The sequence below is a fragment of the Diaporthe citri genome (genome assembly GCF_014595645.1).
Source record: "Diaporthe citri strain NFHF-8-4 chromosome Unknown scaffold_5, whole genome shotgun sequence".
NCBI classification, from domain to species: domain Eukaryota; kingdom Fungi; phylum Ascomycota; class Sordariomycetes; order Diaporthales; family Diaporthaceae; genus Diaporthe; species Diaporthe citri.
The window spans coordinates 1,952,192-1,975,581 of NW_025064850.1; the positions used below are offsets into that span (position 1 = coordinate 1,952,192).

Genomic DNA, 23,390 nt, shown 5'->3' on the forward strand with positions numbered 1-23,390 from the left:
AGTAATATATTAAGTTAAAAGAAAATTAAGCTATATAGCCGGTTTTTCGCAAGGCAAAATTATATTAAATATATTACCCTTTTAAAATTCCTTTATTATTATTTATTTAAGTAAGTATATTAAAAATATTTAATTATAAAACTAAAAATTATAAGGGTTAATAATAAGGCTATAATAATTTAATAATAATAAAAGTTAAACTTATAAACTTTTTATTTAAAGATAAAGCTGTTAATTACTTAAAATTATTATAATTATAATAATAAGCTAAGCTAATTAATGCTTATAATAAGGGGCATTATAGCTAAAGAAAGGCAAGTCCTTAAAATCTTTTTCTTTATCTTTTTACTCTTTCTTTTTAAATTTATTATAAGTATAATGGCAATTTAAATTATAATTATATTATTTAATGCTAAAGACTTAGCTAGTAAGGATATTTAAGGCGTTAATTATTGCATTAAACTTTTTATAATAGCGATTTTTAAATGCATTAAAGCGCGTTTAAGGTTATATTAATATAAATATAAAAGAAAAATAAAGGGGGTATTTATATTAAGAATATATATTATATTAATATAATAATTAACCTTAGCTTTTTAGTTATTATTAAGAGTTATAAAGGCGTTTATTACTTTTTAAGTAAAGTAAGTTAATTAATAAGTATTAATATTAATATTATTAATATAATGTATAATTATATTAATATTAATAAGGAATAAAAATATATTAATAAGTTATAATAAAGTTAAAAGCATACCCTTAATGGAATTAATAAGGGTATTAATTAAGGCTATGTTATAAAAATAAGTATAGCTGCTTAAGTAAATAGTAAGGATGGTAAAGAGTGGCTTTATTAATATAATACTTATAGCTTTATGAAAATTAATAATGATATAATTAAAAGTTAAGGTAAATATAGCTGCATTATTATAAGTAAGGGTAATAAACTTAATTTACTTAAGGATAAAAATATAGTTATTATTAATGGTAATTACTTTTTTTAAATAACGCTATATATTTTATAATAGCAATAAATTAATAAATATATATATATATTAAATATACTTATGCTTATAATAGTAATAATTAATGTAAAATATATTATAACCTTTAAGGATATAAATAAATAGCTTGTTAATTTTATAAAATATTATAATGTATAATTTATAAGGAAAGGGTAGCTATTTAATAAGCTATTAATTCTTATTATTAAAATTATTAAGCACTTAATATAATCTTATAATATAATATTTTTATATTTAGTTAATAATTATAATAAGCTTATATTAAGGGAAAAATAGGGTAACTTTAAGGGTTATATTGCTAGAGTAATAAGGTAGCTTGCTATTATTATTATTATTAGCAGCGGCTATATTAAAGCTATTATGTTAATTATTAAAACTTATAATAAAAGCTATTTTTTATTCTTTTTTTTATGTAATAAAAGCAAAGTGAGTATTAAGGAGGATGTTAAGGAATTAAAAGGGTATTAATAGGCTAAAGAAAGGGTACTTAATAAGTATAATATAAATAAAGAAGGGTGTATTAAGGAACCGTTAAGGGATTAAGAAAGTATTAATGTATTAAAGTAATGGCTTTTTAATAAAAAAGGGTAGTTATAAAGAAAGCATAATAGGTATAAGGAAGAATAGCTAAAGGATTAAATTATAAGAAGGTTAAGAAATTATATAAATATTAATTATATTAAGGAAAGCTTTTTAGCTAAGGGTAAAATAAAGCTAAGGGGTAATTAATATAAATAAAGAAATAATTATAAAGATAATAAAAAGATTATATAAAGGTAATAAAATAATGCATATAATGAATGCATTATAATAATAATATAATATTAAAAAGAAGGAATTATAAAAGGAAGTATAATTATAAAGAAGTTATTTTAAGTAGCAATAATAAATATAATGCAATATTATAGTTTGGGCTTTGCTTATTATAATTAGTTAATAGGCTTTAGCTTTATAAGAATAGGCTTTAATATAAATGCAAATAAGGAATAAATCTTTTCCTTTATACTTTAAATATAAACCTTATTTAAATACCTTATAGCAAATAACCTAAGGTTAGCTTATAATATATATTTAAAGTCCTTTTGCATTATAAATTTATAATGCAATTATATAAAACTTAATATAGCAAAACTTAAAAAGAATAATAACAGCCTATTAAGCTTTTCCTTATTTAAAGAAACTTTTATCTTAAGAATACTTAGCAACTTAATTAATAAAGATAAAGGTTAAGTTTATAATAAATGGAAAGGTAATTAATGCTAAAAAAGCTTAATTCTTTTATATATTTAATTAATTAAAAACTTTTTATAATTAATTTTTACTTTATATTAATTTTATAAAAATATTTAAGAAATAGCTAAAAAGCTTTTTAAAAAAGGTTTGCCTTATATTTAAAAACCCTTTTAAGCAAAGATATATTAAGCTTAGCTTAATTGCATTATAACAATGCTATAAGGAAAAAATAATAAAATTTCTTACTTAATTTAATTAATTAGCTTATATAGCAAAGACTTAAAGTTAATTAAATAAATATAAAATATTATTAATAATTAATAGCTTAACTTTTATAGCAAAAACTTAGCTTAATTATAAGAAATAGCTAAATATATTTAAGGCTTTTTGCTTTATTTTATGGCAATATAAGGGCATTTTTAACGTTATAATAAGGGAAAATAATACTTAACCTTAAAATAGTAAAGCAATAAATATTAATATTATAACGATCTTAATAAGCAAAGTTAAGTATTTTATATATAGTTAATTTAGCTATTATAAGCATAATTACCTTAATTATTATAAGAAAATAAAAATATAGCTTTTATTAATTAAGGTTAATAAAAGGAAGGAGTTTATTTAAGAGAGTATAAAATTTTTTTATAAGGTAGGGTTTAAAAGTAATATTAGCTTAATATTAATTTAAACTTAAAGTAAATTAGCTATATATTAGCTAATTTAGCCTTATAAAAATGCTTAAAATTTAGGAAATTCCCATTAATAAAGCAAATTACCTATAATTAAGCGTTAATTAATTATAAATTATATAATAAATCCATAATTTTAAGGTTTTAAGTAAGAAAGCTTATATAAAAGGCTTGCATTAAAGAATTATAAGAATGCTATTAATTTAATTATTAACTTATGCTTAAATAATTATTTTTTATTAACTTACTTTAACTAATATATTAAATTATAAGGGTTAAAATATATTAATTATAAATAATAAGCTAAGCTTTTAATATAATTAAAAAGCATTAAGATATAATTAAATAATTAAATAAAAAGCAATATTTAATTTATAATTAAATTATAATATCCTTTATTTTTTATTATATAGCTATTCTTTAAGGCTTATTATAAAAACTTAAAAAAGAAGGATATATTATAATTTAGGCTTTGCTTATTATAATTAATTAATAAGCTTTAGCCTTATAAAAATAGGCTTTAATATAAATATAAATAAGAAATAAACCTTTTCCTTTATACTTTAAATATAAACCTTATTTAAATACCTTATAGCAAATAACCCAAGGCTAGCTTATAATATGCAAGGGTAATAACCATGGTAAATAATGCTAATATATTAATAAAAATGCATTATAGCTTAAGGCCGGTAATATATATAACTTATATATAATTATAATATATTAATAAAGAATTATATATATAATAATAATATTATTATATTATAATAGCTTATAATATATATAATATATACTTTATATTGCATTATATTAAGCATAATATATAAATATAATTAATATAAAAATAGAATAAATAATTATTGCTTTTAAAGTAAATAAATATAGCTTTAAGATTAATATATAATAAGGTAAATATATAATTAATATAAAATTATAAAAGCTTTAAGTTTAATTCTTATTATATATAATATAAAAGTAAAAAGAAAGCTATATAATAAGCTTAAGCTATTACTTAAGCTATAATATATACTTATGCTAAGCTTATATTATACTTAATTCTTTTATATAATAAAGTATATACTTAAAAGATAAATTTAAAGTTAAGCCCTTTTAAGGCTTAACTTACTTTTTAAAAATTATAATTTATAACTCTTTTTAAATACCTTTTAGCAAACGCTTAAGGCTAACTTATAATAATATTAATAAAATTAATATTTTTATTAATTACTTTTTTAAGCTATTTAAAAATATAATTTTTAAATTTACTTTACTTATTTTTAAATAAAAAAAAAAAAGAAACTTACTTAAGTAAATTTAATACCCTTATAAGCTTAATTAAATAAATTTATAAGCAATTTTTAAATACTTTTAAAAAAAATTAATCTTTCTTATTATAATTTAAACTTTACTTATTATAATTAATTAATAAGCTTTAGCCTTATAAAAATAAGCTTTAATATAAATATAAATAAAGAGCAAACCTTTTTCTTTATACTTTAAATATAAACTTTATTTAAATACCTTATAATAAATAACTTAAGGCTAGCTTATAATATATATTTAAAATCCTTTTATATTATAAACTTATAATATAATTATATAAAACTTAATATAATAAGATTTAAAAAGAATAATAATAACTTATTAAGCTTTTCCTTATCTTAAGAAACTCTTATTTTAAGAATATTTAATAACTTAATTAATAAAGATAAAGATTAAGTTTATAATAAATAAAGAAGTAATTAATATTAAAAAGGCTTAATTTTTTTATATATTTAATTAATTAAAAACTTTTTATAATTAATTTTTATTTTATATTAATTTTATAAAAATATTTAAGGAATAATTAAAAAGCTTTTTAAAGAAGGTTTACCTTATATTTAAAAATCCTTTTAAGTAAAGATATGCTAAGCTTAGCTTAATTATATTATAATAATATTATAAAAAGGGGATAATAAAATTTCTTATTTAATTTAATTAATTAACTTATATAATAAAAACTTAAAGTTAATTAAATAAATATAAAATATTATTAATAATTAATAGCTTAACTTTTATAATAAAAGCTTAGCTTAATTATAAAGAATAATTAAATATATTTAAAGCCTTTTACTTTATTTTATAATAATATAAAAGCATTTTTAATATTATAATAAAGAAGGATAATACTTAACTTTAAAATAATAAAGTAATAAATATTAATATTTATTATAATTTAAGCTTTGCTTATTATAATTAATTAATAAGCTTTAGCTTTATAAAAATAAGCTTTAATATAAATATAAATAAAAAGTAAACCTTTTTCTTTATACTTTAAATATAAACCTTATTTAAATATTTTATAATAAATAACTTAAAGCTAATTTATAATATATATTTAAAGTTTTCTTATATTATAAACTTATAAATATAATTATATAAAACTTAATATAATAAAACTTAAAAAGAATAATAATAACTTATTAAGCTTTTCTTTATTTAAAGAAATTTTTATTTTAAAAATATTTAATAACTTAATTAATAAAGATAAGGATTAAATTTATAATAAATAGGGAAGTAATTAATATTAAAGAGGCTTAATTTTTTTATATATTTAATTAACTAAGAACTTTTTATAATTAATTTTTACTTTATATTAATTTTATAAAGATATTTAAAGGGTAATTAAAAAGCTTTTTAAAAAAGATTTATTTTATATTTAAAAACCTTTTTAAATAAAAATATATTAAGCTTAGCTTAATTATATTATAATAATGCTATAAAAAGAAAATAATAAAATTTCTTACTTAATTTAATTAATTAGCTTATATAGCAAAGACTTAAAGTTAGCTAAATAAATATAAAATATTATTAATAATTAATAACTTAACCTTTATAATAAAAGCTTAGCTTAATTATAAAAAGTAGCTAAATATATTTAAGGCCTTTTGCTTTACTTTATAAATAATATAAAAGTATTTTTAATGCTATAATAAAGAAAAATAATACTTAATCTTAAAATAGCAAAGTAATATAATATGCTCTTAAAGCTTAGCGTAATAAGCTTATTATGCCCTTAATAAGCTTATAAAAGAGCCTTTTAGGCAATTAATAAGTCCCTTTCCCTTTTAATATAGCAAAAGATTTTATAATTATATTATAAAGCAATAAATATTAATATTATAATAATTTTAATAAATAAAGTTAAATATTTTATATATAGCTAACTTAATTATTATAAGTATAATTACCTTAATTATTATAAAAAAATAAAAGTATAGCTTTTATTAATTAAGGTTAGTAAGGAAAAAGAGTTTATTTAAAGGGGCATAAAATTTTTCTATAAAGTAAGGCTTAAAAGTAATGCTAACTTAATGCTAACTTAGGCTTAAAGTAAATTAATTATATGCTAATTAATTTAATATTATAAAAATGCTTAAAATTTAAAAAATTCTTATTAATAAAGCAAATTATTTATAATTAAGCATTAATTAATTATAAATTATATAATAAATTTATAATCCTAAGGTTTTAAGTAAAAAAGCTTATATAAAAGGCTTATATTAAAGGATTATAAAAATATTATTAATTTAATTATTAATTTATACTTAAATAATTATTTTTTATTAATTTATTTTAGCTAATATATTAAATTATAAAAGCTAAAGTATATTAATTATAAATAATAAGCTAAGCCTTTAATATAATTAAAAAGCATTAAAATATAATTAAATAATTAAGTAAAAAGTAATATTTAATTTATAATTAAATTATAATATTCTTTATTTTTTATTATATAGCTATCCTTTAAAGCTTATTATAAAAACTTAAAAAAAAAGAATATATTATAATTTAAGCTTTATTTATTATAATTAATTAATAAGCTTTAGCTTTATAAAAATAAGCTTTAATATAAATATAAATAAAAAATAAACCTTTTCCTTTATACTTTAAATATAAACCTTATTTAAATATTTTATAATAAATAACTTAAGGCTAGCTTATAATAATATTATAATAATTTTAATAAGTAAAGTTAAGTATTTTATATATAATTAATTTAGCTATTATAAGTATAATTATTTTAATTATTATAAAAAAATAAAGATATAACTTTTATTAATTAAGGTTAATAAAGAAAAGAAGTTTATTTAAAGGGGTATAAATTTTTTTTATAAGGTAAAGCTTAAAAGCATTGTTAGCTTAATATTAATTTAAGCTTAAAGTAAGTTAATTATATATTAATTAATTTAATGTTATAAAAACGCTTAAAATTTAAAAAATCCTTATTAATAAAGTAAATTACTTATAATTAAGCATTAATTAATTATAAATTATATAATAAATTTATAATTTTAAGGTTTTAAATAAAAAAGCTTATATAAAAGGCTTATATTAAAGGATTATAAAAATATTATTAATTTAACTACTAGCTTATACTTAAATAATTATTTTTTATTAGCTTGCTTTAACTAGTATATTAAATTATAAAAGTTAAAATATATTAATTATAAATAATAAGCTAAGCCTTTAATATAATTAAAAAGCATTAAAATATAATTAAATAATTAAGTAAAAAGCAATATTTAATTTATAATTAAATTATAATATTCTTTATTTTTTATTATATAGCTATTTTTTAAAGCTTATTATAAAAACTTAAAAAAAAAGAATATATTATAATTTAAGCTTTGCTTATTATAATTAATTAATAAGCTTTAGCCTTATAAAAATAAGCTTTAATATAAATATAAATAAGGAGTAAACCTTTTCCTTTATACTTTAAATATAAACCTTATTTAAATACCTTATAGCAAATAACCCAAGGCTAGCTTATAATATGCAAGGGTAATAGCTATGGTAAATAATGTTAATATATTAATAAAAACACATTATAGCTTAAAGCTAGCAATATATATAACTTATATATAATTATAATATATTAATAAAGAATTATATATATAATAATAATATTATTATATTATAATAGCTTATAATATATATAATATATACTTTATATTACATTATATTAAGCATAATATATAAATATAATTAATATAAAAATAAAATAAATAATTATTACTTTTAAAGTAAATAAATATAGCTTTAAGATTAATATATAATAAAGTAAATATATAATTAATATAAAATTATAAAAGCTTTAAGTTTAATTCTTATTATATATAATATAAAAGTAAAAAAAAGGCTATATAATAAGCTTAAGCTATTATTTAAGCTATAATATATACTTATATTAAGCTTATATTATACTTAATTCTTTTATATAATAAAGCATATACTTAAAAGATAAATTTAAAGTTAAGCCTTTTTAAGGCTTAACTTACTTTTTAAATATTATAATTTATAACTCTTTTTAAATACCTTTTAATAAATACTTAAGGTTAACTTATAATAATATTAATAAAATTAATATTTTTATTAATTACTTTTTTAAGCTATTTAAAAATATAATCTTTAAATTTACTTTACTTATTTTTAAATAAAAAAAAAAAGAAACTTACTTAAGTAAATTTAATATCTTTATAAGCTTAATTAAGTAAATTTATAAGCAATTTTTAAATATTTTTAAAAAAAATTAATTTTCCTTATTATAGTTTAAGCTTTATTTATTATAATTAATTAATAAGCTTTAGCCTTATAAAAATAAGCTTTAATATAAATATAAATAAAAAGTAAACCTTTTTCTTTATACTTTAAATATAAACCTTATTTAAATACCTTATAATAAATAACTTAAGGCTAGCTTATAATATATATTTAAAGTCCTTTTATATTATAAACTTATAATATAATTATATAAAACTTAATATAATAAGATTTAAAAAGAATAATAATAACTTATTAAGCTTTTCCTTATCTTAAGAAACTTTTATTTTAAGAATATTTAATAACTTAATTAATAAAGATAAAGGCTAAGTTTATAATAAATAAAGAAATAATTAATATTAAAAAGGCTTAATTTTTTTATATATTTAATTAATTAAAAACTTTTTATAATTAATTTTTATTTTATATTAATTTTATAAAAATATTTAAGGAATAATTAAAAAGCTTTTTAAAAAAGGTTTACCTTATACTTAAAAACTCTTTTAAGTAAAGGTATGCTAAGCTTAACTTAATTATATTATAATAGCATTATAAAAAGAAAATAATAAAATTTCTTATTTAATTTAATTAATTAATTTATATAATAAAAACTTAAAGTTAATTAAATAAATATAAAATATTATTAATAATTAATAGCTTAACCTTTATAATAAAAGCTTAGCTTAATTATAAAGAATAATTAAATATATTTAAAGCCTTTTACTTTATTTTATAATAATATAAAAGCATTTTTAATATTATAATAAAGAAAGATAATATTTAATTTTAAAATAATAAAGTAATAAATATTAATATTTATTATAATTTAAGCTTTGCTTATTATAATTAATTAATAGGCTTTAGCTTTATAAAAATAAGCTTTAATATAAATATAAATAAAAAGTAAATCTTTTTCTTTATACTTTAAATATAAACCTTATTTAAATATTTTATAATAAATAACTTAAAGTTAGCTTATAATATATATTTAAAGTTTTCTTATATTATAAACTTATAATATAATTATATAAAACTTAATATAGCGAAATTTAAAAAGAATAATAATAGCTTATTAAGCTTTTCTTTATTTAAAGAAATTTTTATTTTAAAAATATTTAATAACTTAATTAATAAAGATAAGGATTAAATTTATAATAAATAAGGAAGTAATTAATATTAAAAGGGCTTAATTTTTTTATATATTTAATTAGCTAAGAACTTTTTATAATTAATTTTTATTTTATATTAATTTTATAAAGATATTTAAAGAATAATTAAAAAGCTTTTTAAAAAAGGTTTATTTTATATTTAAAAACCTTTTTAAGTAAAAGCATATTAAGCTTAGCTTAATTATATTATAATAATATTATAAAAAAAAATAGTAAAATTTCTTATTTAATTTAATTAATTAACTTATATAGCAAAGACTTAAAGTTAGTTAAATAAATATAAAATATTATTAATAATTAATAGCTTAACCTTTATAATAAAAGTTTAGCTTAATTATAAAAAGTAGCTAAATATATTTAAGGCTTTTTGCTTTACTTTATAATAATATAAAAGTATTTTTAATGCTATAATAAAGAAAAATAATACTTAATCTTAAAATAGTAAAGTAATGTAATATACCCTTAAAGCTTAGTATAATAAGCTTATTATGCCCTTAATAAGCCTATAAAAGAGCCTTTTAGGTAATTAATAAATCCCTTTCCCTTTTAATATAGTAAAAGATTTTATAATTGCATTATAAAGCAATAAATATTAATATTATAATAATTTTAATAAGTAAAGTTAAATATTTTACATATAATTAACTTAATTATTATAAGCATAATTATTTTAATTATTATAAGAAAATAAAAGTATAGCTTTTATTAATTAAGATTAATAAGAAAAAAGAGTTTATTTAAAGAGGCATAAAATTTTTTTATAAAGTAAGGCTTAAAAGCAATGCTAACTTAATGCTAGCTTAAGCTTAAAGTAAATTAATTGCATATTAATTAATTTAATATTATAAAAATGCTTAAAATTTAAGAAATTCTTATTAATAAAGTAAATTACTTATAATTAAGCGTTAATTAATTATAAATTATATAATAAATTTGCAATTCTAAGGTTTTAAATAAAAAAGCTTATATAAAAGGCTTATATTAAAGGATTATAAAAATATTATTAATTTAATTATTAATTTATATTTAAATAATTATTTTTTATTAGCTTGCTTTAGCTAATATATTAAATTATAAAAGCTAAAGTATATTAATTATAAATAATAAGCTAAGCCTTTAATATAATTAAAAAGCATTAAAATATAATTAAATAACTAAGTAAAAAGCAATATTTAATTTATAATTAAATTATAATATCCTTTATTTTTTATTATATAGCTATCCTTTAAGGCTTATTATAAAAACTTAAAAAAAAAGAATATATTATAATTTAAGCTTTATTTATTATAATTAATTAATAAGCTTTAGCTTTATAAAAATAAGCTTTAATATAAGTATAAATAAAAAATAAACCTTTTTCTTTATATTTTAAATATAAACCTTATTTAAATATTTTATAATAAATAACTTAAGGCTAGCTTATAATAATATTATAGTAATTTTAATAAGCAAAGTTAAGTATTTTATATATAATTAATTTAGCTATTATAAGTATAATTATTTTAATTATTATAAGAAAATAAAGATATAATTTTTATTAATTAAGATTAATAAAGAAAAGAAGTTTATTTAAAGGGGTATAAATTTTTTTTATAAGGTAAAGCTTAAAAGCATTACTAGCTTAATATTAATTTAAGCTTAAAGTAAGTTAATTATATATTAGTTAATTTAATATTATAAAAACGCTTAAAATTTAAAAAATCCTTATTAATAAAGTAAATTACTTATAATTAAGCATTAATTAATTATAAATTATATAATAAATTTATAATTTTAAGGTTTTAAATAAAAAAGCTTATATAAAAAGCTTATATTAAAGGATTATAAAAATGTTATTAATTTAGCTGCTAGCTTATACTTAAATAATTATTTCTTATTAGCTTGCTTTAATTAATATATTAAATTATAAGGGCTAAGGTATGTTAATTATAAATAATAAGTTAAGCTTTTAATGTAATTAAAAGATATTAAGGTATAATTAAATAATTAAGTAAAAAGTAATATTTAATTTATAATTAAATTATAATATTCTTTATTTTTTATTATATAGCTACCCTTTAAAACTTATTATAAAAACTTAAAAAAAAGGATATATTATAATTTAAGCTTTGCTTATTATAATTAATTAATAAGCTTTAGCTTTATAAAAATAGGCTTTAATATAAGTATAAATAAAAAGTAAACCTTTTCCTTTATACTTTAAATATAAACCCTATTTAAACACCTTATAGCAAACAACCCAAGGCTAACCCATAACATTCCCTTTATTATTAACTTAAAATAAATAAAGAAGTACTTTATAGTTATTTAAGGATAGCTATGTAAGATTTATATATATAAATAATAACTTAGTAATTCTCTTTATAATGCCGGCATTACTTTAAAAGCAATACTCCTTTTATTAATTTTAAAGTATAATAATTTATTTATAATTATAAAGAAGTTATATTTAATATATAGCTATTTAATAATTAATAATACCCTTTAAAAAGCATTAAAAAAGTATTAACACCTTAAGATTACTTTTATTATTTAGCAAGTTATTATTAAATATATAAAGTATTAATTAATAAAAATATTTAACTTAATATTATTAAACCTTAACCTTATTATATTATTAACTTTATTAATAAAATAAGTTATTAACTTTATATTAATTAATAATATATTAATTTTAATAATTATTAAATATATTATTAAATAAGTTAAGGCAAAAGTTATATTAAATTAATAATTTAAAAACACTTTCTTATTATTAAATAAAATTATTAATATTTTTAATATACTTAATAAATAAATCTTTAATAATATTAATTACTTTATTAATAAGGCTGCCTTAACTTAATATTATTAATATAAATTAAAGCTATGCTTAATTATATTAATTAAGCTAAAAGGTAATAATAAAGTTAAGAAGGCTAATAAAAACTTAAAGCATATAATCTTATAAAAATAATTAATTAATTTAAATTAAGATATTTAAGCTTTAATATAACAAGTAATTATATTATATAATTAAATTTTAAAGTTAAGTAAGTATAACCCTTATTTCCTTTTCCTTAATATATTATTACCTTTAAAGTATAAACCTTATATTACTTATATATAACAACTTATAAAGCAAAAAGATAATAATTTTATAAAATAATTAATTAAGAAATATAAGGCTTTATTAGCATAAAACTATATTATAAAGCTAAAAGCCTTTTATAATTAAATTTAAGCATTTTTCTAAAAAAAATAAAGCATTATTATATATATTTACTTTTAATAATTAAATTTTATAAGTATATTAATATGCTTATAAGTATAAGCTTTATTATAATAATTCCTAGGTTATTACCGCTTATTATATTAATAATACTTATACTTTCCGCAGCCTTAGCGGCATTATACTTAAAAATATATATAATAATATAAACTTCTTCTTAATATATATTATAAATAGTTATTTTATTAAAAGCTTATAATATATTAATAAAATAATGCTTTAATATAATTATAATTAAATTGCTTAATTAATATAACTTAATTAAAAATAAAAAATAACAGCTTATTAATTATTATTAGCTGCTTATTAACATTTTATTAACTTAACTAAATACCTTATTTTTAAGCAATTTATATTTTCCTTACTTAATTAATTAAAAGAAAGATAAAAAGGAAATTAGCTAAATTAAAAGTTAAACTTAAAACTTCCTTATTTAAAAAGCTATTCTTTAAAAGCTATTATTTTTTTAATAAATTTCCATAAAAGCAATTAAATTAAAAGGCAAACTATTAAAATAAATAAAAGTATATTATTATTACATTACTTTATTATTTATTATAATAATAAAAAGGAATAATTATTTAATAAGGGTATAAATTAAATATTAAGCATATATCTTACTTTTCCTTATTAAAGGATATAATTTATATAGTAAGACTAAGAATAATTTATTTAAGAAAGGGAATAATATAGATTTATAAATAGCGAGTAAGCAGCTGCTTATATAAGCAGCGTTGCAGCCCAAAACACTAAAGGCACTGCCCTTTAAGCATAATTAGCAACTAAGCAACCTACACACCCATACCGTACAGTTTACAGCGTTCCTCGTAATCATTGCAGTGCTGTTTAGTGGGTTAGGTACATAAAGAAGCACAAATGCAGGCTCAATAACGCTATTCGCCACTCATTCTTGGATGCTCTAGGGTCGAAGAGACTTTGCGCCTACAAGTTCACATGCAAAGCCTCCCAACCCTGCTCCCCACCACCGTATGCAGGTTCCCAAGAGAGTGTGTTCTTGCTTCCCTGGAAGAGCCCACCTCCCCCTGGAGCCATGATCTCCAGTCCTGACCCTGCCGGAGGATGTCGCTGTTGTGGGCCCCGGCTGAACGGAGCGGTAGGACAAGTACGATCTGGAGGCTCACCATCGTGCGACCTCACACGGAACACGCACGGAATCAAATGATCGCGATTTAGACCGAAACAGAGAATGAGACCCTGTCAAATGCTCACGGCGTCGTTGTTGACCCTGCTGTGGCTTCGGGTTGCACACGGGGGTCTGGCTGGTTTGCTATTTTGCGAGTGTGGGGGGGGGGGGTTGGCGGCGGCAATTGGCCAATCAGCTTACACGCTTTGTGCTGCGATGATCCCGGTCTTCACCCCGTGCTTCGGTCTCTGGCGAATGTGAATCGGTGCTGGATTCTTCAAGGGATATGTCTCGGGCCTTGCTGAATGAATTGGTTGGAATAGGGGTCATGCATTTCGGTATCTGCATTGGGAAGGGAGTGAGGATGGCTGATGGTGGGCGATGCTTGGGACTCATGCAGACGGGGTGGTTGCCTGCGTGGAGCAGTCCCTGTGTGTAGTCTTCCACGAAACAAGGAAACAGGCTTTTTGTTTGTTTTTATAGCGCTATTGAAAGCTGCGATTTGAATCACTACACATGCATTTAATCTCACATTTCTTCAACGTCAGCCCTACTGGACCTGAAGCTGCTGCAGTACCTCTCGTCCAGCAGCAAACGACGGAGGCAGACATCGAACTGCCTCAAAGCGGCTGGCAGAAACCCCATTCACTATCCTTCACGCATAGTAATTTTAACCGGTCCCTTGGGTTCCGTCAAACCCAAGTACTCCTCATACTCCAGCTCGGGTTCCATGGCCTCTCCCGGCTCAAAATTGAGCACGATCTGGCTGAGTGCCAGCTTCAGCTCGATGATGGCAAGGCTGGGATCATTTCCGGGTCAGCTCCCCTGTTCGCATCTAATGATATGTAATTGGCCAGAAAAGACTCACTTTTGCCCAATGCAATTTCTAGATCCGTTGGAGAAGACTACCAGGTGTCGATTCATGGCATGCAAGGCAGAACGAGCAGTGAGCTGTCGGATTCACAAATGTAAGCACAGTGTCGAATTCCAAAGTTCTTTTGCTATCGCCAGGCTCATGAGCCTTTCTTTTGCAGACTGAAATGATGCCAGCAGCTATCAAATCATGTCAACAAATCCGGCAATCAAATACATTGTTCAGTCGGGCATCTGCTGGGCTGTTAGCTGGCTCCGCCTTGGGCCGATCCAGAAGACGGTCTCCGCATCCGCCGTGAACCCCTGCCACAGCAGTTCAACGTGCTGCAGAAGACCCCACGGCGTCATCGAAACCAAGCGCGATATGTTATGATAGAAGCTTGCCTGCCTGCCTTACGAGGGATCATACAAAAGCTGTACATCAGACAGAGCCTTTAGTGCCTTATAGCCCCCGATGGACGCAACCAAGCCGAAGCCACGCCGCATGCGCATATGCCTATCGGTGGACTTCGACGCCCTCTCAGGCTACCTCGGGACGGGCCACACGCCCGAGAACACGCTCTCGGACTACTCGGCCGGCCTGCTCAGCGCCAACGTCGGCGTACCCCGGCTGCTGAGGCTGTTCGCCAAGCACGGCATCTCGGAGAGGGTGACCTGGTTCATCCCGGGCCATAGCATCGAGACCTTCCCGGGCAGGGCCGCCGAGATCGCCGCCAGCGGCGCAGAGATAGGGCTGCACGGCTACAGCCACGAGGGCGCGTACGCAATGACGCCCGAGCAGGAGGACGACGTGCTGGAGCGGTGCACCGAGCTCGCGACGGGGCTGCTGCGCGGCAGAGGCGGGGGCGAAGGCGGCAGCGGGCAGCAGCAGCGGCCGCTGGGCCACCGCGCGCCGCTGTACCAGATCCGCGAGTCCACCGTGGACCTGCTGCAGCGGCGCGGGTTCCTGTACGACAGCAGCATGAACGCGCACGACTCCCTGCCCTACTTCCTGCCCCGCCCCTTCCCGCAGGAGGTGCCCCACGTGCCCGACTACAGCAAGCCGGCGGCGACGTGGATGCGGCCGACACCCTTGCCCGCGCAGCCGCTCCCCGGGACGGCGGAGGCGGCCGCGGCGCTGGTCGAGGTCCCCGCTTCATGGTACACGGAGGACATGACGCCGCTGGGGTTCTATCCGTACACGGCTTCGACGCATGGTTATGTTGCTACTGGTGTTGTCGAGAGGATGTGGTGGGACCGGTTCGACTGGCTGTGGGAGAACGAGTCGTTCCTGGACGAGGGGCCTGGGGTGGGATATGGGTCGATATATCCCCTGATCTGGCACCCTGAGAGCGCTGGGAGAGCGCACATCGTCGGCATGGTGGACAGGTTTCTTGGGAGGCTGGTGAAGATGGCTGAGTCCAGCGGAGGGGAGATCACATTTGAGACTATGGCAAGTGTTGCGCAGAGCTGGAAGGCAAGGGATGCGCCGTGAGGGCATATTTACTATGGATCCCCAAACAATCACAAGCACCAAAGTAGGCTGGCTTCATGTATTCCATGCGCGCCAAAATCATCAAGACGATTATGTATGCATGGTGGCAGAAACGTTGATATACCTACCCGTGGACTCAGACAGATCAGGCAATACTCGCTGTATTACACCTTATGCCATGTCTCTGCTGCTTATTAAGGTAGTTGAGCCGGGGTGAGGATAATCGTTGGTCTTCGTAGAGCCACGCCAGTTCATGATGCGGAAGATGACTGCACAAGGTGGTGACACTGCAGTAGGTTGTTGCAGCAACCATCACGCTTGTGTTGTAAGACATGGAGACTGGGTTCTTTTGAATCGATATCTGTTATCTCGTATTAAATTATTTTTGTCGCTGTGCTGTAAACCGCGTGACCAACACCTTTTTTACACCATGCACTTTACTGTGCAGTCATTGCTCAATAACCACCCCTTCCGCGGTCTGTAACCGACCTTTGTGCAAGTCAGCCTCGCTTACTTTTACAAGCGCCGGCCGATATGCGGCCTTGTACCCAACATAAAGTACTACAAATAGAATGACACTGATGTATGCCGTAAAAAAGTCCACCGTGTTCCAGGGCATGAACGCGGTGAAGCCCTGTGTGATCACAATCAGAGTGTTGAAGAACAGGCCGTACCACGCCAGGTAAGGCTGCAGCGGAGCCAGGTACGGCAGCAAATGCCGTGGGATGTTCTGAGCCTTCATGGCGCGCTGGAACTGGATGTGGGACAGGTTGATGCTGGCCCAGGTGATCAGGCCTGCCACGGCGGTGATGTTGAGGAACCAGTTGAAGGCGTCAGTGCCGGAGGGGGAGAGGTTCAGGAAGGCGAGGAGGCCGAACGCCGACGTGGAGGCTACGGCGTTGTAAGGAACGCCGTGGCTGTTGGTCTTGGTCAGAAATCGAGGCGCGTGGCCCTCGTTTGCAAGACCCACGAGGATACGGCTGCCGGAGTAGACGACCGAGTTCGCCGCCGAGAGCACGGCGGTGAGAAGGACGGCGTTGATGATGTCCGGCAGGACAGGAACTGAGGCGAGGTTCGCGGCGATGACGAGCGGGGAGCCGGCGGCGCTGGTGCTGCCGTTCGTAAGCTCAGGGTTGTCGTACGGAACGAGGATGCCGAGGAAGAAGATCGTGGAGACGAATAGGAACAGGATGCCCCAGAAGGTGTTCCGGATAGCAACCGGGACCGTCTTGTGCGGGTTGCGAGCCTCCCCCGCGCCAACGCCAACGAGCTCTGCACCCTGGTACGAGAAAGCCGCCGTGACGAGAACGCTCCAGAATGACACGAACTTGCCGGTAGCCGGAACCATGTTTTCGTCGTACGAGGCGAACGCGCCTGGGTTCTTCCAATAGGTGAAGCCCAGATATCCCTGGGGGCTTGCGCCTGCGTTGATGCAGATCTGCTCAAGTTTGTCAGTAACCTTTTAACAAGTGCGTCCCCAGAGCTTATCCGGTGTGTTGAGGGATTTCCCCAAGGCGCAGGGATCCCTCAGACACTGCCCGCCGGCTCCAGGAGGAATTCATGGGCGTGGGCAGATTGGCACGCACCGCGAAAATGAGGAATCCGATAATGGTAATGACCTTGATCGAGACAAACCAATACTCCATCTCGCCGTACAATTTGACAGGAACGAAGTTGATTGCCGTGAAGAGAACCCAGAAGACGGCAATCCAGATGCCAATACTAATACTGGAGTTCCAGTACTGGATGATCAAGCCGGCGGCGGTCAACTCGAGAGCCCATGTGATAGCCCCTTGAAGCACGTTAGTCGTACGCCCGCATCCGGCCTAAGATGGCACTCAGGCCATGGGTGACATGGGGTTTCTAGACTCACAACTGAACCAGTAGAGCCAGCCCATCGCAAAGCCCAGAGCCGGGTCGACAAATCGAGCGCTGTACGATGTGAATGAGCCAGCAGTCGGGATATATGTCGCCATCTCGCCGAGGCTGGTCATGACCGAGTAAAGAATCGTCCCGACAGCAATATACGAAATCAGACAGCCAACAGGACCCGCTGTGGCCAGAGAAGCGCCGCTACCGATGAACAAGCCCGTGCCTACTGCGCCTCCAATGGCGATAAACTGCAGGTGACGACCTGACATTTCCCGCTTCAGCTCATGGGTAGAGGCCTCGGTAATGGACTGCTTCTCCGGGTCTGGGCTGGCATCGCCGCGCCCTGCGGCGACTATGGTGTCTGCTTTGGCCATGCTGAGCTCTGTCCTTGGGTGTGCCGTGCGATTGCGACTCCTGAGTGGTATGCGGGAACTGGGATCCGTTCCAGCAGTGGGAGTCCGGTGCCCAAATAAACTGCGACCTGGTGAGTCACGAGAATGACGTTGATACTGGTGTTTTTCTTTCCCGTGTGGGATCCGGTGGAGAACCAATCCCAACAATTGTCCGGTCCGGATGAGGTCGAGCCAAAGCTACCGCCAGAGAGGGTCCTCAGGGGGCAGAGTCGGCCGGAGCAGGCGAAGAGCAGCACTTGGACGGCGAGACGAGAGAACAGGCATATACGGGTGACTGCAAGAGATTGTCCAAGTGGTGTGACAATTATGTACTGCGAGACAGGCCGGGTGGCAGGCAGTGATAAAGCTTTTCCCCCGTCTCTCGGGGACGGGCCTGAACGACAGGGTGGTGGCTGCGCGTGGAAGTGGACTGGTGGATACGAAGCTTGAAGCTGGGGCTCGTTAGACTGGCACTTGGGCCAGGCCGAGCAGGTCCGAGGACGAATGGGGGGTTTAGCGAAGGTAATAATCTAGATGATCTATCGAGATATTTGCAAAATGTTGTACGCATAGAAACTCGGCTGCGGGGCGGGGTCTTATATCAGTGTTGGCGATGCTGCAGCGTCTGCAGCTGGCGTGGTGTGACCTTGGACATCATCACCAAGGCCGGCACCAACACTCGTGGCAACAGCCCTCACCTCCCCCTGCCAGCAGTCGCGTGCCTCACTCGAGACTTCTTCCTTTGAAAATTTCCCATTCCATGACGGGATGGCCGAAAGGGTGGCCCAGGGATTCTCACGGCTCAAGGCATCACAATCGGCGGGCTGCGATGGCCTAGGCATCCCAAGAGCCAAGCTGCCCAAGGTGAGCGAACAAGCAACTGCAGTAGCCCGCGCGTCGAGGCCTGCCTCGCGGGGTTGGAACCCACACCACGCTGCCAAGATCTGCAGGTATGAGAAGACGCGGACGGGCCAGAAGGGGCATCGATGTACTGGAAAAGTGGCGCATGGCCAGACTGGGGGTGAGCGATCTTCCGGGAATAGCAGGGGCGCAGGAGCTCGCGGGCGAGGTGAAGAGATTTTTTCTCGCCGGGGGGCAACGACGAGTTTTCGGGCACGAGGGGATTTCGTCGCTGGGGCCCCTAGGGCGCAGGTGAGACGTTGCTTCCTCAAGTGGGACCACTTGGGTAACAGCAACGCCGGGAATTGGCCGTCGCGACTTTAAGCTTGTGGGGAGTCTGGGCCTGCGACTGGGACTCGCACGTACGTGACAGTGACTGCGATCTATACTGTAATAAAGTTACAGCATTCGATGCTAGTCATAGTCGTGGCCATAGTCACAGTCCGGGTCGCAGACGCGGTCAAGCAAGGCAACGCGGCCTGCATTGGGCCGAGCCGGAGCCGAAGCGGTTCTCGTCGGTGGCGTGCGTCAACAAGACAGGACACTGACAGGGGGCGAGGACAGGCAGGCAGGCAGGGCGCAGCAGACCCACACCATGGTCCAACGCGACACTGGGAACTGGGCACCGGACCGTTGCTTGTCGTGTGCACGGCGTCGAGACGGCGAGAACAGACATCGGAGCTGCCAGCCTTCTTGTCTCTTCTGCCCTCTTTCCCCTTCGTCTAGGCTAGCCGGAGGATCCTTACCATTCCATAGCTCTGCCAGTCTACCCCAGGCTGCTATGTGGACGACACAACAGTACAGAGCAGACTAGCATCCATTGGCATCCCATTGAACGGGACGGCTTACATAAGCTCGCACCCCGATCGGACCGGGCCCATGGCATCATCGTCGCCGTCTGCCGGTTGCAACGGTCACGGGAAGATCCAACCTGCCGGGATCGCTTCTTTGTCTGGGCCCTTCCCCCAATGATATGCCGTGCGCCGTGATCTGCTCATGGCACACGGTCTGCTGCATTCCTGAATCTCGTCACTCAGTATTCCGGGCTCTAGAGGCTTGTCCTTGAACCCTCCGAGTCCAAGTCCAAGTCTAGGCATCCAGCTGCTGGACCTGTCAACTCGCGGTCCGAGAACTCCGCGTACTGCAGCAGGTATGGCGCCCGATAGGGGTCAAGACCGCTCCGGCTACGACCGCCTTGGCACGTCCGAGGATGACGCTCAAGGTGACGATGCCCTCTCATCACGACAGCCTCCTGACGAGGGAGACGCGCTTCGAGGTGGCGACCAAGACCACTCGCCACCCACACCGGCTCTCAGGGTGGCCAAGCCAGGGCTCGACGTCGAAGGCCGCAGCTTCACCCTCCGCGCCATCGCTGCCGGCCTCCTGGTCGGGCTCGTCATCTGCTTCTCCAACATGTACTTTGGCCTCCAGACCGGCTGGGTCTCCATGATGACCATGCCTGCCTCGCTCATGGGCTTCGGCATCTTCAAGACCCTGTCCCGGCACCTGGCCTTCCCCTTCTCGCCCGTCGAGAACGTCCTCGTCCAGACCGTTGCCGGGTCAATGGCCATCATGCCGCTCGGCTGCGGCTTTGTCGGCGTGCTGCCCGCCATGCAGTATCTCCTGAAGCCCGAGGAGCAGGGCCCCGTCGACCTCAGCACTTGGAAGCTTGTCGTCTGGTCCCTGGGGCTGTGCTACTTTGGTGTGGTGTTTGCCGTCCCTCTGAGGCGGCAGGTCATCATCCGGGAGAAGCTCAAGTTCCCAAGCGGCTTCAGTACTGCGGTGTTGATCAGTGTGCTGCATGGCAAGACGGGGCTGGTGAGGGATGACTCGTCCCCTAAGCATCACCACCAGGAGCATGTTGTGCCCGAGGGCTTCGGCGGGCGTCTCGGGCAAGACGGGAATGTACATGCTGTTGATGAGGAAGAAGGCGCAGATCTTCGGAGGCAGCAGTGGAAGGCCAACGTCAGGTTGTTACTGACCTGTTTCTTCATATCGGGGCTGTACACTTTTGCGACTTACTTCTTCCCAATCTTGAGAGATCTGCCGATATTTGGCGTAACAGCAGCTTCAACGTGGCTGTGGACGCTGAACCCGAGCTTGGCTTATGTCGGGCAGGGTATTATCATGGGACCGGCGACTACAATTCATATGGTAAGCCCTGGAATGTACAGAGCATCACTCGGATCTCTGCGCTGACACTGCTCGGCAGTTACTCGGTGCAATCATTGGATGGGGCATACTCTCACCCCTGGCTAAACACCAAGGCTGGGCCCCAGGCAAGGTCAGCGACTGGGAGAACGGGAGCAAGGGCTGGATCGTATGGACCTCGCTTGCAATTATGCTCGCAGACGCCGTCGTCAGTCTCGGCTACCTCGCCTCGCGTCCTTTGCTCCAGCGCCTCACCAAAGCCGGCGCCAGCTTCCACCGCCGGTGGCAGAATGGGGACACGAGCCTCAGCCAGCTGCTTCCGCCGCGTCATCAGGGGTACACCACACTCAGCCCCCAGGAGGACGACCTCCCGCCGCCCAGCCCCTCGTCTGATCACCAGCAGCCAGAGCAGGACCACCACCAGCAGCAGTCGTCCATCTCGCACCTCCTCGCCGAGGCCGACCAGGACGACGCCCCAGCCTCACAGCTGATCTCGAACCGTACGGTGATCATTGGGCTCGCGCTGTCCATTGCCTTCTGCGTGCTGTGCATCCACATCGTCTTCGGGGACTTGGTGCCCCTGTATGCGACCGTGTCGGCGGTACTGATGGCACTCGTACTCAGTATCATGGGTGTGCGCGCCCTGGGCGAGACGGACCTGAACCCCGTGTCGGGCATCTCCAAGCTGGCGCAGCTCTTCTTCGCCCTCATCGTACCGCAGTCCCACCCCACCTCGGTGCTGATCAACCTCGTCGCCGGTGCCGTCTCCGAGGCCGGCGCCCTGCAGGCTGGCGACCTAATGCAGGACCTCAAGACGGGCCACCTGCTGGGCGCGGCGCCCAAGGCCCAGTTCTGGGGCCAGGTCGTCGGCGCCACCGTAGGAGCCGTCGTGAGCGCGTTCATCTACAGGCTCTACACGGCCGTGTACACCATCCCGGGCTCGCTGTTCCAGGTCCCGACCGCCTACGTGTGGATCTTCACCGCGAGGCTGGTCACCGGCCAGGGGCTGCCTTACATGGCCAGGGAGTGGGCCATCGCGTTTGCGGTGCTGTTCACATTTAGTACCATGGTTAGAATCTATGCTACAAATAAGAGGTGGCAGCACCTCGTTCCTGGCGGAATTGCCGTGGCTGTGGGCATGTATAACGGTATGTATCAGCTTCTCCTACCTCTCCTGCCCCATCCATCCACAAGTGAAGCTTCTGCGATCGGTCAGCATGGTTGGAGTAACGCAGCTGACAAAATGCAGTGCCCAGCTTCACATTGGCGAGAACCGTAGGCGGACTGGTGGCCTGGTGGTGGAGGAAGAAGGGCACGAGGGAAGACACGCCGTTGATTGTGCTCGCATCTGGTTTCATTCTTGGGGAGGGATTCTTGAGTATTGTCAATTTAATCATGGAGAGTGCCGGTGTGCCGCATCTGTGAGGCGAGGAGGGGATAGGATTCATATTCACTTCTCTAGCTTCTCATCCCCTTTTCATATAGCATAGGCATTTGGCATTTTCGTACATACCAGAAAGCTTGTAGAGAGGGGAACATGACTGTCACCGGATGCACGCCCACCTAGCCTCTGTGGGCGGTATGTTGAAGACCTGCGGGATTCCCATAGCC

At 32.6% G+C, this 23,390-nt stretch overlaps 4 protein-coding genes across 4 annotated transcripts; 2 read left to right on the plus strand and 2 right to left on the minus strand.

Moving 5' to 3' along the window:
* Nucleotides 1–13,066: 13,066 nt before the first annotated feature.
* On the minus strand, nucleotides 13,067–15,041 carry INS49_011211 (uncharacterized protein; the record flags this gene model as incomplete). Its single annotated transcript, XM_043171930.1, has 3 exons — nucleotides 13,067–13,071; nucleotides 14,816–14,916; nucleotides 14,986–15,041. 3 exons carry the CDS (start codon nucleotides 15,039–15,041, stop codon nucleotides 13,067–13,069), a joined length of 162 nt encoding a protein of 53 aa, XP_043023675.1.
* Nucleotides 15,042–15,474: 433 nt separating this feature from the next.
* Nucleotides 15,475–16,464, plus strand: INS49_011212 (uncharacterized protein; the record flags this gene model as incomplete). The annotated part of the gene is made up of 1 exon (XM_043171931.1): nucleotides 15,475–16,464. The coding sequence occupies one exon, from the start codon at nucleotides 15,475–15,477 to the stop codon at nucleotides 16,462–16,464; it is 990 nt and encodes a 329-aa protein (XP_043023676.1).
* Nucleotides 16,465–16,912: 448 nt separating this feature from the next.
* INS49_011213 (uncharacterized protein) lies at nucleotides 16,913–18,710 on the minus strand (the record flags this gene model as incomplete). Its single annotated transcript, XM_043171932.1, has 3 exons — nucleotides 16,913–17,902; nucleotides 18,051–18,256; nucleotides 18,338–18,710. The coding sequence occupies 3 exons, from the start codon at nucleotides 18,708–18,710 to the stop codon at nucleotides 16,913–16,915; spliced, it is 1,569 nt and encodes a 522-aa protein (XP_043023677.1).
* Nucleotides 18,711–20,780: 2,070 nt separating this feature from the next.
* INS49_011214 (uncharacterized protein) lies at nucleotides 20,781–23,204 on the plus strand (the record flags this gene model as incomplete). The annotated part of the gene is made up of 3 exons (XM_043171933.1): nucleotides 20,781–21,782; nucleotides 21,841–22,927; nucleotides 23,029–23,204. The coding sequence occupies 3 exons, from the start codon at nucleotides 20,781–20,783 to the stop codon at nucleotides 23,202–23,204; spliced, it is 2,265 nt and encodes a 754-aa protein (XP_043023678.1).
* Nucleotides 23,205–23,390: the final 186 nt, after the last annotated feature.